Source organism: Callospermophilus lateralis, chromosome 2, assembly GCF_048772815.1.
Source record: "Callospermophilus lateralis isolate mCalLat2 chromosome 2, mCalLat2.hap1, whole genome shotgun sequence".
Taxonomy (NCBI): domain Eukaryota; kingdom Metazoa; phylum Chordata; class Mammalia; order Rodentia; family Sciuridae; genus Callospermophilus; species Callospermophilus lateralis.
The window spans coordinates 35,081,946-35,094,373 of NC_135306.1; the positions used below are offsets into that span (position 1 = coordinate 35,081,946).

The 12,428-nt window shown below is 49.7% G+C and overlaps 1 protein-coding gene across 2 annotated transcripts in view; it reads left to right on the plus strand.

The window, feature by feature from the left end:
* Positions 1 to 12,428, plus strand: part of Pax5 (paired box 5) — a 180,074-nt gene that overhangs the window by 19,651 nt on the left and 147,995 nt on the right. The window contains exons 5-7 of one of the 2 annotated variants that reach the window (XM_076843276.2): positions 1,916 to 1,928; positions 2,490 to 2,531; positions 2,823 to 2,932. In XM_076843276.2, coding sequence (XP_076699391.1) covers positions 1,916 to 1,928; positions 2,490 to 2,531; positions 2,823 to 2,932 — 165 coding nt within the window. Of the gene's footprint in view, positions 1 to 1,915; positions 1,929 to 2,489; positions 2,532 to 2,803; positions 2,933 to 12,428 lie in introns of both variants that reach the window. The other variant, XM_076843275.2, reaches the window with a different exon arrangement.

The following is a 12,428-nucleotide window of genomic DNA, read 5'->3' on the forward strand; positions in this document are numbered from 1 at the left end:
GAAAACCTGGACTTCCCCGTGGCGATGGGGAACTACAGAGTTCTGGCTTATAGTTCCAATTCTGTCATAACTCACCCAGTGAGCTGAGAAAGTCCCTTCACCTCTCTGAGCCTCAGTTTTCTCACTGGAGGACATAAACCAGGTGTTCTCCAAGGTCTCCGATCCTCCTAGGTTGTCTCTTTGGATAAAGGTAAGAAAGAATTCCTCCCCGCCTTGAGATAATTCTTCACTTAGTAATACCTCCAGAAAGTGTTTGTCACCACTAATGCTACACATGAGGCAGGATAAAACCCCCTATTTCTGAGGGCTTCTCAGTCCAATGGGAGAATGTAATGGAGAGAAGTTTGCAAAACACTGAGATGAAGCCCAATAAAAAGGTATGGGTGTCAGGAGAGCAGAATGAAGGGAACTGCCAACTCTGCTGGGCTGTCCTGAGAGGGTTGAGGGAGGCTTCTGGGGTGGAGGGGTGTTGGTGGCTGAGATTTCACTTGTGGCTGGGGGTGATGGCACATGCCTATAATCCCACTGGCTCCGGAGGCTGAGGCAGGAGGATCATGAGTTCAAAGTCGGCCTCAGCAACTTAGAGAGTCCCGAAGCAACTCAGAGAGACCTTGTCTCTAGATAAAATATTTTTAAAAAGGCTGGGGATGTGGCTCAGTGATTAAGCATCCCTGGGTTCAATCCTCAGTACCACAAAAATCAAAAAACAAGAAAAGGTTTCACTTGTGGCTTTAACCATTTCAGGTTGCGAAGCAATGCAAATCAAACAAGTTGTAACTGATAATATTCGTTCAATAGGTTTAGAGGAATAATTTTGCTGTAGGTCAGCAGAATGGTTTGTCCCAGACATTTTTATAATACTGCATCTCATGTGCATACAGCCCTTTATGGTTTAGAAAGTTACTGAGCAGGGAGGAAACTGAAGCTTAGAGAGATTGAATAATTAGCCAGAGATCTTGTTGCCAGGAAGGGGTGGAGGCAGAACTGGAATCTGGATCTTTTTTTTTTTTTTCCGTAGTCACCTCTTTAATAATTTCATAACAGTTTGTAATTGTTTGGAATCTGGATCTTTTACACCTCCTGCAGTCACAAAATCCTGAATCAAATGTCATCTACCCTGTCACCTAGTGAGAGTGGCTTATAAGTATCAAGTGACCTGTGATCCTCTTTCCTTCTCTGTTCTTTGCACCTTAATACAGAAAAGGTTGTGAGATTTGCATAAATCTGTTTTGAGGAGTTTTTTTGGTGAAGGAAAAGAGAAGTTAAGAATTTCTACTTCTGGGTCTCTTAAGGAAGATCTAAAATCAAACGCAAACATGGGAAGAAAGGCACTGTCCCTCTGGGTCTGAAGGAGCAAGGAGCTGGAGCCCCTCCAAAGAAAGGGACGGCTCTTTGTGGGGTCACCACTACTTCTGGTCATTTTCTACACTTCAGAGCCAGAGGCAGCTCCTCCTTCCTCCAGCTGGTTATAGCCCAATGAAATGCCTGAGATTGGTCTGTAGGTTGTAGGGAGCCAGGCGGAAATGGAAACTCAGCTGTGGAGTTGGAGAGGGCCCACAAGAGGACAGGTCTCTCCCTGGGCTCTGGGAGGGCCTGGAGTCCAGGAGAAATTTGCACAGAAGTCTCCTCTCCCCTCATTCTCATCCTTTGGGTCTTTGAGATCGGGTCTCAGTCACAAATGACAGACCTCTGCCTCCCGCTTCTGGGCAGGAGAAATCTAGACTCTAAATGAATAGATCTGAGGCTATGATGGGGCCAGGGGCTGCAGCTTACCAGCTAGAGGACTTTGGATACCTTTACCTTGTGGAGCCTTGGTGTCCTCATTGGATAAACAGGGCTGTCACAGTCATCAAATGAAAAGCGTTGCATTAATGAGAGGCATATTGTTGGTTCTTCATTATTAATGACTGAGGAGCGGGGCTGGGGATGTGGCTCAAGCGGTAGCGCGCTCTCCTGGCATGCGTGCGGCCCGGGTTCGATCCTCAGCACCACATACAAACAAAGATGTTGTGTCCGCCAAAAACTAAAAAATAAATATTAAAATTCTCTCTCTCTTAAAAAAAAAATGACTGAGGAGCAGATTAGTTACAGGGGTTAAGACTTTAATCTCCAGGTTCCCGTCGACACTCTGGCTCTTGTTTTCTGTGTGATCTTGCATGAGCCACTTGTCTTCTCTGAGTCTTGGTTGCCTTACCTTTCCAATGGGGTAAGTAACATCACTAACAGCTTATAAGTTGGTTCTCCAAATTAAATGTGATAATGCCTTCAGTTCTCAGAAGACATAAGTGATTGTTATTGTCATAATTAATGTTAAAAATAAGATCTAGGTAAACTGGAAGAAGGAAATGCCGCAGGGAACTATAAAAAGACCTAGAGGCCTGCTGTTCAGTTGGCTGTGTATGTGTGTGTGTTGATGTCACCGTGCATGGGTGGCTATGTGAGCGGGGAGTTAACACACCCAAGAGGACTAGCTTGAGGTCTTTTTTTAGCACTGCCTATGGTGGGCCCCACCTGCCCTCTTTCTCTTCTCCATCCTTAAACTTCCCTTTCTACTCTGTCCCTTTGTTCTTTTTTGTGTGGACAGTCCTCTTTGCTGCCCATTTACCCCCTCAGCTCCTCAGCAGCAGAGAACCTGGGCAAAACAGCCAAAGCCTGTATGGTGGTACCACGGGCCTAAAACTCTTGCTCCCCTGCCATTGCACCCAGCCTAGTGTATGGTGAGTGCCTTTGTGACAGGCCAGCACTGGTGCCCTCTGCCCCTCAGCCTTCTGCTGGCCCTGACTACTCCTCTTCCTCTGTGCAGTGTCCACGGGCTCTGTGACACAAGTGTCCTCGGTGAGCACGGACTCAGCTGGCTCGTCGTACTCCATCAGTGGCATCCTGGGCATCACGTCCCCCAGCGCCGACACCAATAAGCGCAAGAGAGATGAAGGTAAGAGGCAGTAGCACAGCCCTGTCGGGGAGGGACAGAGGGGTCTGCTTGGTGTGCTCAGAGAGGGTGGGAGCAAAGGTGCCTGCTCAGCACCCCCTTAACTGCAGAGGGCTGTAGTTCCTAGGCCCCTGTCCTTAATGCAGGGACAGGGAGGGGCAGGCAGGCACCCTGCTGGAACTGTGGGTTCCTTGCTGATCTCTTCCCATCTTCACGCCTTGGGTGGAGTCAATGGGCCTGATAGAGCCCTGGTGGCCTGAGCTTTGTGGCCTTTAGGAAGACCCTGCTTGTGCAGACATGATACCTGAGGGACCCTGTGTGTGGAGGGTCTGAGCTTAATACCAATGACCCCTGTGTGTTGGAGCCTTGGAGGAGAGAGCAGGGAGCTGGGCAAAGCAGCCACCACTCTGTCTTACAGTGAGAAGGGGACTAGGGGTGGAGGGAGCAGGGGTAGGTCCTCTGAGGGACTGGGCACACTTTTCAGAGGAGAAGGCCTTCAGCCTGGTCAAGGTGGGGTGTGGGGGCAATAAATAACTATGTCGTCTTTGCCCGTGGGCCTGGAAGGAAGGAGTGCAGGGGCCTCACAGGGATTACAAAGATGACAATCTTCCCGGTTGGTTTTTCCTCAAACCCTCAGTGTTCTTGGGTCTCTGGAACCGGCCGTCTCCGTGCTGGACACGGGCCCACCTTAACCCTCATCTCCTTCCACTGGATGGGCTGCCAGCGCTGGCTGACATTAATCGGTTTGAAATGACCCCCTGGGAATTTGTAAAACCTTAGTCAGGAAAGAAAAAAAAAAAAAAAAAAAAAGGCTGTGGTGGTCTAGGGCCTGAGAGCAGCGTGACAGAAATCTTGATTCAATTATTCTGTTCCTCCACACAATTCCCTTTCTCAGCGCCGTGTAAGGGATGTATGTTCTCGGGAGCACATGCCTAAGTACTTAAGATCTGTAACTAGAAAATTGAGTCGGCCCAGCGGTGGATTGGCTTGTGGTCTGCGTGCCCCAGGCAGTGTAGAGCCTGTGGCCTCTGTCTGCAGCTGGGGGGCATGTGGGGATGATTCATGGCCTGTGGCACCTGCCTCACCTCTTTCTCCTGCTCCAGACACTCCCAAGCAGATGTCAGAAGTCTTTAACTCGGCGGGTTGCTGTGCTGGCTGCTGCGGGAGGCAGTGGGGCTGCCATCTCTGTTGGTTTATGGGGTTGATGGTATCATCTTTTCTTCCACTGTCACCCAGACTCGCAGCAGCTGGGGCCTGGCTGTGTTTGATCATGGTGAAGGGTTGGAGGGTAGGAGACTTCCTTGAAGTTGGGGGTCCAGGCAGAGATTTTAGGAGAAGGAAAAAATTCCAGTTTACCACAGACAGGTCCTGATTTGGGGAGATTGCTTTACCGAGTTTGTGGATTATGTTGGCTAACGGTCTCTAATCAGGTCTCTGTTTGGCCTCTCAAGCTGCTTAAAATAGTGTAGAGTGGTCAGAAAGTGGGTAGTATTAGTCTCGACTACTCTGTACTGGTCAGGTCATTCTCTGAGAACTGTGGCCCGTTTGCGACATTGATCTTTAGAGGGGCAATGACAGATGAGCATAGCCTGGGCGGAGGGGGATCTAGGTATGGCATCCAAGGAATACCTCAAGGCCCTAGAGATGTTTGGCACAAAAAAGAACAGAATAAGCAGGACTGGATTATTGCCTTGAAACATTTAAAGGGCTGATGTGAAAAGAGAGAGGAAAGAGACTTTGTTTTGTGGCCTCACAGGCCAGTGTGTGGCAGATGCAGAGACAATTCCAGCTCAGTGTAAGAAAGAACTTTGTACATATGAAAGCGGTCTAGGGATTACAGGGAATAACAGGGAGCTAGTGAGTACTCCGTATGCAAACAGACTTAGTGATCCTTGCTGGCTGCTGTACAAGAATATCAAGAATCAGATGCAAGATTGGATGGTCTTTGCAGTCCTTATAGTTCTGAAATTTATTGTAGAGTCCTGATCCCCAGGAAGATTTTGGAGGAAGGCCGGCCTGTGGTCTATGAGCTAAGAGAGAATAACTTGAGGGTCCTGGAAGCTTAGAGAATTGGGAAGAGTGAGGAACCCAAGCAGTAACCAAAACTTCCCCTCACTCTTGCTGTGCCTCACTGAGAAGGTAGATGGTTGAGCAGAGAGGTGGGCAGAAATGCTCTGCTTCACATCAGGAAAGTGTCTGGGGGGGGAGTGCTGCAGGGATCTCCTCCTGTCCTTTCCCATCTTTCCCTTGTACCTCCCGGGATCCCTGCATTGGTTCCAGGGGAGGATGAAAAGGCAGAAATCCCCCATTTTATTATAAGAGGTAACTAGGGCCCCAGGGAGCTCCCCCACAGTGTCAAAGCCACATAGCTGGCGTGGACTGGGGAGTTGGGTGGAGCCTGGGAGCTGTAGACATCCTCTGGAATTGTCTGGCAAAAAGTTGTTCCTTGGCCTGGGCCAGGCAGAGTCTAGGAATGGTGTAGAGGGGAAGAGTTAAAGCAGAAGCTGGTGGCTAGGTACAGTGGTGCAGCCTGTAATCCTACCAGCCTGGGCAACTTAGAGACTCTGTCTCAAAAAAAAAAAAAAAAAAAGGCTGGGGATGTTGATGGTAGAGCACCCTTGGATTTAATCCCCAGTACCAAAAAAAAAAAAAAAAAAAAAAAAAAACGACAAAAGGGTACCATTGGCAGGTTGGATGCCACCAAGACTGTAGCAAGGTGAGACCCAGAGGTGGGGAGTTTGAAGAGAGCAGAGAAAGTAAGAACCAGCCACTGGGGAAACAGGGAAGTAGCCAGGCACCCCAGGTGCTGTCTTAGGTAGGGTGCAGGCCATGGCTTTGTGAGTATGGCTTCCAGGATAGGTCCATGTTTTCTCAGGAGCCCTCAGCAGCTTGAAAGAAGAGTGATAGGGGAGACAGAGAGGCAGTAGAGCACCAGGAGGAAGATAGCAGAGTGCTTCCCCATTTCTCAGACTGAGATGACTGAGGCTTTGCAAGGTGGAGTCACTTACTCAGCCCCTGGTGCATAGTCACCTCCAACCAGATTTGGGTTTTACTCTGTGGTCATATCCTGGGGCTGTGATCCTGCCCAGATCTCAGGGTTGGGGTGGGAGGGAATAGTGTTCAACCACAAAAGGTGAGCTGGCAGTCATGACTGAAAATCCAAAGTCTCTCTAATGTGTGTGAGGTGACACCAGAGGGGCAGAGCAAGGCAGAGAGGGGCCGATTTTGATCACAAGGATCTAGAAAGACTCCTCTTAGGAGGTGTCATCAGAGGGCTGGGTAGAGGGAGGAGAGAGTATTCCAATCTGTGCCAAGACGGGGACTCCAGTGAAAGGACCAGTGGGGCAGGACTTGGAAAGGGAGGGAGGGGGCAAGAGCGCTTGGGGCTCAGGTATGACCTCAGTCCCTGAACTTTTAGTCTGGAAGCAGTGGAGAGATTGTTTTTGATGGTTTAGAGACTCAAGGAACATGCACTGTGCTGGATGTTTTGGATATCGGGGTAGATATGAAAGTGATTAGCTCAGCATCAACTACTAGAAATAGAGAGCAAGTCATACATGTAATTTAAAAATATCTAGGGACCACATAAAAACAGTGAAAACAAATGAGTGGAATTAATTTTAATAATATATTTTATCTAGTCCAATATATCCCAAATATTATCATTTCAACTGGTAATGAGATTAAAAATAATACGACAGGGTTTCCCTTTTATTTTCTGCTAGGTCTTTGAAATAGGGTATGTATTTTACACTCAAAACACATCACGATTTAGATGCTAAACACTTGACAGTGAAAGTTAAATATAGTAAATCCTGTCAAAACACTAAAGTTGTGTTTAGTGGGGAAAATATTTTACATGGCTTCTGTTTTAAAATGAAAAGTAATTAAAATTAAATAATATGAAAGAATTTAGTCCCTCAGTTGTACTGGACACATTTCAAGTGCTCAAATAGCTGATGGCTACTGTACTGGACAACATTGAACACATAATAGGTACTCAGTAAATGCTCCTTGGTGGAATGGAGTAGTCACATGCCTTTAGAGGGCTCAGAATTAGCGAGGAGGGTGAATGGGAGCTCCAGCCTCCTCAATCATGGGGAATCCACAGAGAGCCCTGCTTGAGTGAAGAGTTCTGTAGTGAAAACAAGTTAGAACATCATTAGGTTAGCAGATTGACAAGGGTCAGTTCAGACTAGAAGTTCTAGGTTTTTTTTCCCCAGGATGCGTCCAAGACCAGAGTTGAGGATGTGGCCCAGTATCTGTCTCACCCAAATTGTTCGGTGACTGAGGAAACATATTATTAGGTCCCTGTGACCTCTGAAGGCAGAGAGGGATGGTTAGAGGAAACTAAGGGAGGTAGAAGACGGCTGAGAGCCACTTAGAGCTTTTGGACCAAAGCCAGGCTGAGCCAAGGATGGGAGTGTTATCGTGAAAAGGTGGTGAGTTCCCTGTCACTGGTTGTGTGAGCAGGGGCTGGCCACATGAGAGGCCAAAGAGTCAAAGAAGGCCTCCTGGTTTGGACGCTGTGACTTTGGGGGCCTGCGACAGCCTGCTTCTCTCAACTATGCTTGTGTCTGAGTGGTTTTTTCCCATTTGTTTCCCTTCTGACTCTGGCTTTGAGTCTTCTGTGCCTGTGGATGTGACTCAGCAGGGGCCCATGTCACGCATTTCTGTGCCCACCCCAGTCCCCAGGATAGGCCTGGCTCACAGAGATGCTCAGGAGGCTTGCAGGAAGTGCTGAGGGTCAGGCTGGTGTTCTACCCAGGGGAGAGGGGGTGTCCTCATCTCTTGGTTGGTCTGAGCTGAGAGCTTTCACAGAGGCGGTGGGGGCACTGGCCTCAGGAATCTGCCTGGCTGGGGCTTAGGCCGGAGGAGGAGGTCCCTCCCTCTCCGGAAGGCCAGAGAAGTGGTAGTGGGGCTGGGCTTGGCAGAGTAGGCAGGCCTGTGAATAGCGGCCATGGGTGAAAGGGCAGCCTCAGACCCTCTGCTGCTTCCTGGGCCTTTGATCTCTGCTGAGGCCTCCTTCTGCCTGTCTCAGGGCCCCCATTCAGGTCCTCTGGACCTCCTTTCTCCTCCTCCCCCAGAACTTGAAAGGCTCTGAACACACCAAGGTCAGTGGAGTGAGAATCCCTTTCACCAGTTCAGAGAGCTGACCCATCCAGCACCAGCGTGGATCGTGGGGGCCAGAAGCTTCTGTGGGGCGGTAGGGGTATGCTGCAAGTGGGATTTCCAGCCTTCTGGACAGAGACTGGCTTCTGTCTCAGGAGGGCACAGAAGGGCAGCCAGAACTCAGAAGTAACCAATTCTCTAGAAAGAAGCCAAGTCCAATGAGATCACCATGGGGGAAGTTTGGGGGCATTTGGCTGGGGGCTCCCCGTCAGTCCTTTCTGCGTCCCTCTTTCTAGCGCTACCTGTCTCCTCTGTTCTTGTGTTTCTCCCATGTCTTTTGTTGGGGTGCATGTCATTCTGTTATCTGACTACATTCTGTTTATTGAACCCCACTGCCCACACCCTCACCCCGCCCCCATGTGCACATTCCTTCTCTTCTCTCTTTTTCTCTCTCTTTATATTTCCTCTTGTTTTGTCTCTTTCTTACCAACTCCCTTCTCTCTGTCTGTCTTTCAGGCTGGGGGACCCCAGCTTAGCCCTGCCCAGCAGACCTCCAAGGGAGCCATCGTGTGGAGGGTTTGGGGTGCTCAGTCTGACCATGGGCAGGCACTTGTCTTTTCTCCTTCCTAAGACCCTTTCCCTCTCCTGGACATACAGAGCTCCTTGGCTACCTCTCTGCGGGGGGTGAGAGTGGGGGAGGGGCGGAGGACTAGAGTTGATGGTGGCCAAACCCTTCTCAGATTTCCCAGAGGGAACCCGTGTGAGGCAAAGCTCCGGATTCTGGAGACAGGAGTTACAAGCAGCTTTTGTGTCCCCAAGATTCCACACCTCTGTCCTCTTCAGAGAGTCACCCAAAAGATGTTGAGATGAGGACACAGGCTCAGGGATGGAATGGCCTGAGGACTTCCTGGGGTAGGTTAGGTCATCTCTCAGAGTTCCATTTTGGCATCTGGAAGAGAGAGGTGACACAAGCCTTAGGGATTATCTTGAGGATAAAAGCAAGTGGCTGCCACAGAGGGTTTAATTCAGGGCCGGGTGGCGATAAGGGCTTAATAAATGGCTACTGGGGGCTTGAAGATGGGAGGGCATATTTGGCTGAGGATAGCAGGCTCTGGCCACAATTCTGTGTGGCAGCTGAAACTAACTGATTTGCCCGCCACCAACTTCCTGTTTATAACAGTCTGGACCTGGGCACTGAAGGAACTGGGTGTGGAGAAGCTGGGGAGCCCCGGGGACGTCTAGGCTGAGCAACAGTGCCCCCAGGTGTCAGCTACAAAACCAAGGGCCCCATCACTTTCCTTTTCTTCCTTTTGCTTCAGGCTTCCTAGTCTTTCAGCCCCCTTCCAGAGGAATAAAAGGGCCAAGCCTCTGTTTTACATGAAAAGAGGCACTGGATGCACAAAATGGTGGAGGGCTCCAGGGTGCAGGGGAAGGAGGGCCACTGGGCCTAGGCAGGCTGGGCATCTGGGCAGTTCTTGGGATCGCTGGCTTGGACCTTGGAGAGCGTGTAGGACATCTTCCTCCAGTTATTATTCAGATGGGAAAATACGCTGGGAAGGAGGAGGGTCTCCGGGTCAGACAGTAAGGCCGAGAAAACCCAGAGGGAGAATCGCCTCCTCAGAGACTCCTTGGTATTTTCCGCCTTTCAATGTGACAAACCTCAGCTCTCTTCTTCCTTCCTTTTGTCTGTTCCTTTTGCCATCTGCCATCCCCACTTTTGAAAGCCACCGTGCCCATCCCCATGAGTGTATCACCTTGGTGTGGGGTGGGGGCAGGTGGCCTGGCCCACTGATCCCAGGGCTCTTGGCCATGAGCCCTGACTTTGCCACTGTGGCCTCCCATTCCACTTCTCATCCCTCTGTACTTGCAGTCCCTGTGTGTTCTCGGTGGCATTGCCCATGCAGGACCCTCCACCTGGAATGCCCTCCTTGAGGGTGGGCTGTTGGTTGTCCACTCCCCTGGGGAGGTGGTCAGGGTCTGGCCTTCAGTCCTTCACACCCTGCTAGGCCCACTCATTCATCAAGCCAGCAGACACAGGGGTATCCCCTTTTTCATAGTGGCTTTTGGGTAGGAAAGAGGTTATCGCTGTTTTGTCTTGGTCTCTGTTGGGGCTTCCTAGGGTCGGTCCCCACTCTAGTCCTGTGTGAAGAGTCTCCTGGATGTGCCCTTGTGTGGGGGGACCTTTCCCCAAGTTCTCTGTCAAGGCTGGGGCCTGGACCAAGGTCTTTGCTAGGAGGGTATTGCTCAGAATCAGGTGGCAATGGCCAGGCTGGTTGTTAGACTTTAGTAGGCTTGCTCTAGATTTACACTTTTGAATTTGTCACTGACATTTCAAAATCAGGAGGTTTCATGTGTGCATGTTGGCCATTGGTAGGGGGATCGATTTGGCTCCACTGGGTGGCAACTGCCCTCTGGGCTGGTGGGCCTGCAGCCCTCAGACTGCTCCATGTCACCTGCTCATAGCCCTTGTGTTGCTTCTCTGTGCTGGAAGGCTGTTGAGATTCTGGAATCCTAGCACAGATCCTGAAGAAAAGGTTTCCAAGCCTGGTGCTGTGGGACATGCCTCTAATCCCAGCAGCTCAGGAGGCTGAGGCAGGAGGATGGCAAGTTCAAAGCCAGCCTCAGTAACTTAGTGAGACCCTGTCTCAGCATGAATTAAAAAAGAAAAAAAAAAAAAAGTTTCCATCCAGTCTGGGGCAGCTGAAGCCCATGGGAGGCAGGTTCTGGAACTGGCCTGGTGTTCACATGCATTTGTGCAGTTAGCAAATTGGGCAGATGGGCTCCAAGGCTCAAGGTAGGTGGGTAAACAGCCACTTAGGCAGAGCCAAGAACAGTGGGGCTGAGACTAATAGCTTCATACTCTCTAGAGAGGATAGTTCAGGGGTAGAGGGCTTGGGCTTTACCTAAGGGCATGTAGGTAGCAGTTAGTGGCAAGGATGCAGGCCCTGGATTTCTGGCTCCCAGCCTAGCGGGCCATTCTCCCTTGTCTTGTCTTGAGCTGTGAGTACCTCAGCTGGGATTTAGGTAGACAAGTGCCAGAGGCCTCCTGGATGAAGGAAGAGTTTAGGGGGTTAATTGAGGGGCTCTGTGGGCCTTTCCCTAGAGCTCTAGGGCCTGTCCTATGGGTGAGGGACAGGTTTCGGTTCCTCCTAGCTCCTGGGTCCCTGAGTTTCACTTTGATTCAGTGAGTGAGAGTCTGCCGTGAGAGCCAAGGCCACTGAACCCCCTGCCCCCCACCCCTGTTTACACACCTGCTTTGCCCTGGCCCCTCCCCCACCCTAGCCCAACTGGCATGGGTGTTCTGGACAGCCCTGGGGGCATGGGACCAGCAGTTCTCAAACTTTTGGTCTTGGGACATCTTTAAACTCTTAAAAATTGAGGACTGAACCCAAGGAGTTATAATGTATGTGGGTTCATTAAGATGGATGCCATTTTAAAATATTTACTTATTAATTTATTAAAACAAGTATCTATTAATAAAGTAGAATAAATAGTATTCTTGAAATAAGAACTTTTTCAAACCAAATATTTAGTAAGAGTCATGCAGGTTTACAAGTATGTAGATCTCTTTGCTGTCTGGCTTAACAGAAGGCAGCAGGATTTTCAAGCTGCATTTATATATATAGTTGTTGACAGATTTTTTAAAAAAATTTATTTTATTTTTTGGGGGTACTGAGAATCGAACCCAGTGCCTCACACATGCTAGGCAAGCGCTGTACCACTGAGCCACAACCTCAGCCTCTCAAGCTGCTTTTATTTCCCCTGTCACAATGCTACACATCTTAGACTCAGGACAACACCACTTTGGACTTGTGAAATAACTAGAATGAAGGCAGATAACATTGTGGCATTATGATGAAAAGAACTGACTTCACAACCCTCCTGAAGGGTCTTGGCAACCCCCTGAGGGTCCATGGATACACTTTGAGAACTTCTGTTCCAAGGTGCTGCAAACTCTGAATTTGCTGGTCATCACTGTACAGATAGGAGAGCAGTTAAGTGGTTTCCATGATGAGAAAGGTGCCATCTACTCCTCCCATTCTGAGCTCCTGAGGCAGTGGGAACCGTGGCAGATCTTTGATTTGGGGAGGGAGTGGAAAGACACATTGGGCTTTGGAAAACCCCTTCTAGCAGAGTGGGATATGTGATGTTTCTTGCTCCTGTCTCAGGTTGAGCTCCTACAGGAAGGCACAACTGCTGAGGGTCCTTGCAGAATGCCAGGTCTGATCTCCCCTCAGCATGCTTTCTTCTGTGTCAATAGCAGCTATCTAGTGCTCCCTCAGAGCTGGGCACTGGGTGCTTTTGAACCCAACCTCATCTCCCTACCCGTCTCAGCTCTGCATTTACCTGCAGACCCTACCGGGGCATATTTTCAGTGGCACAGGTG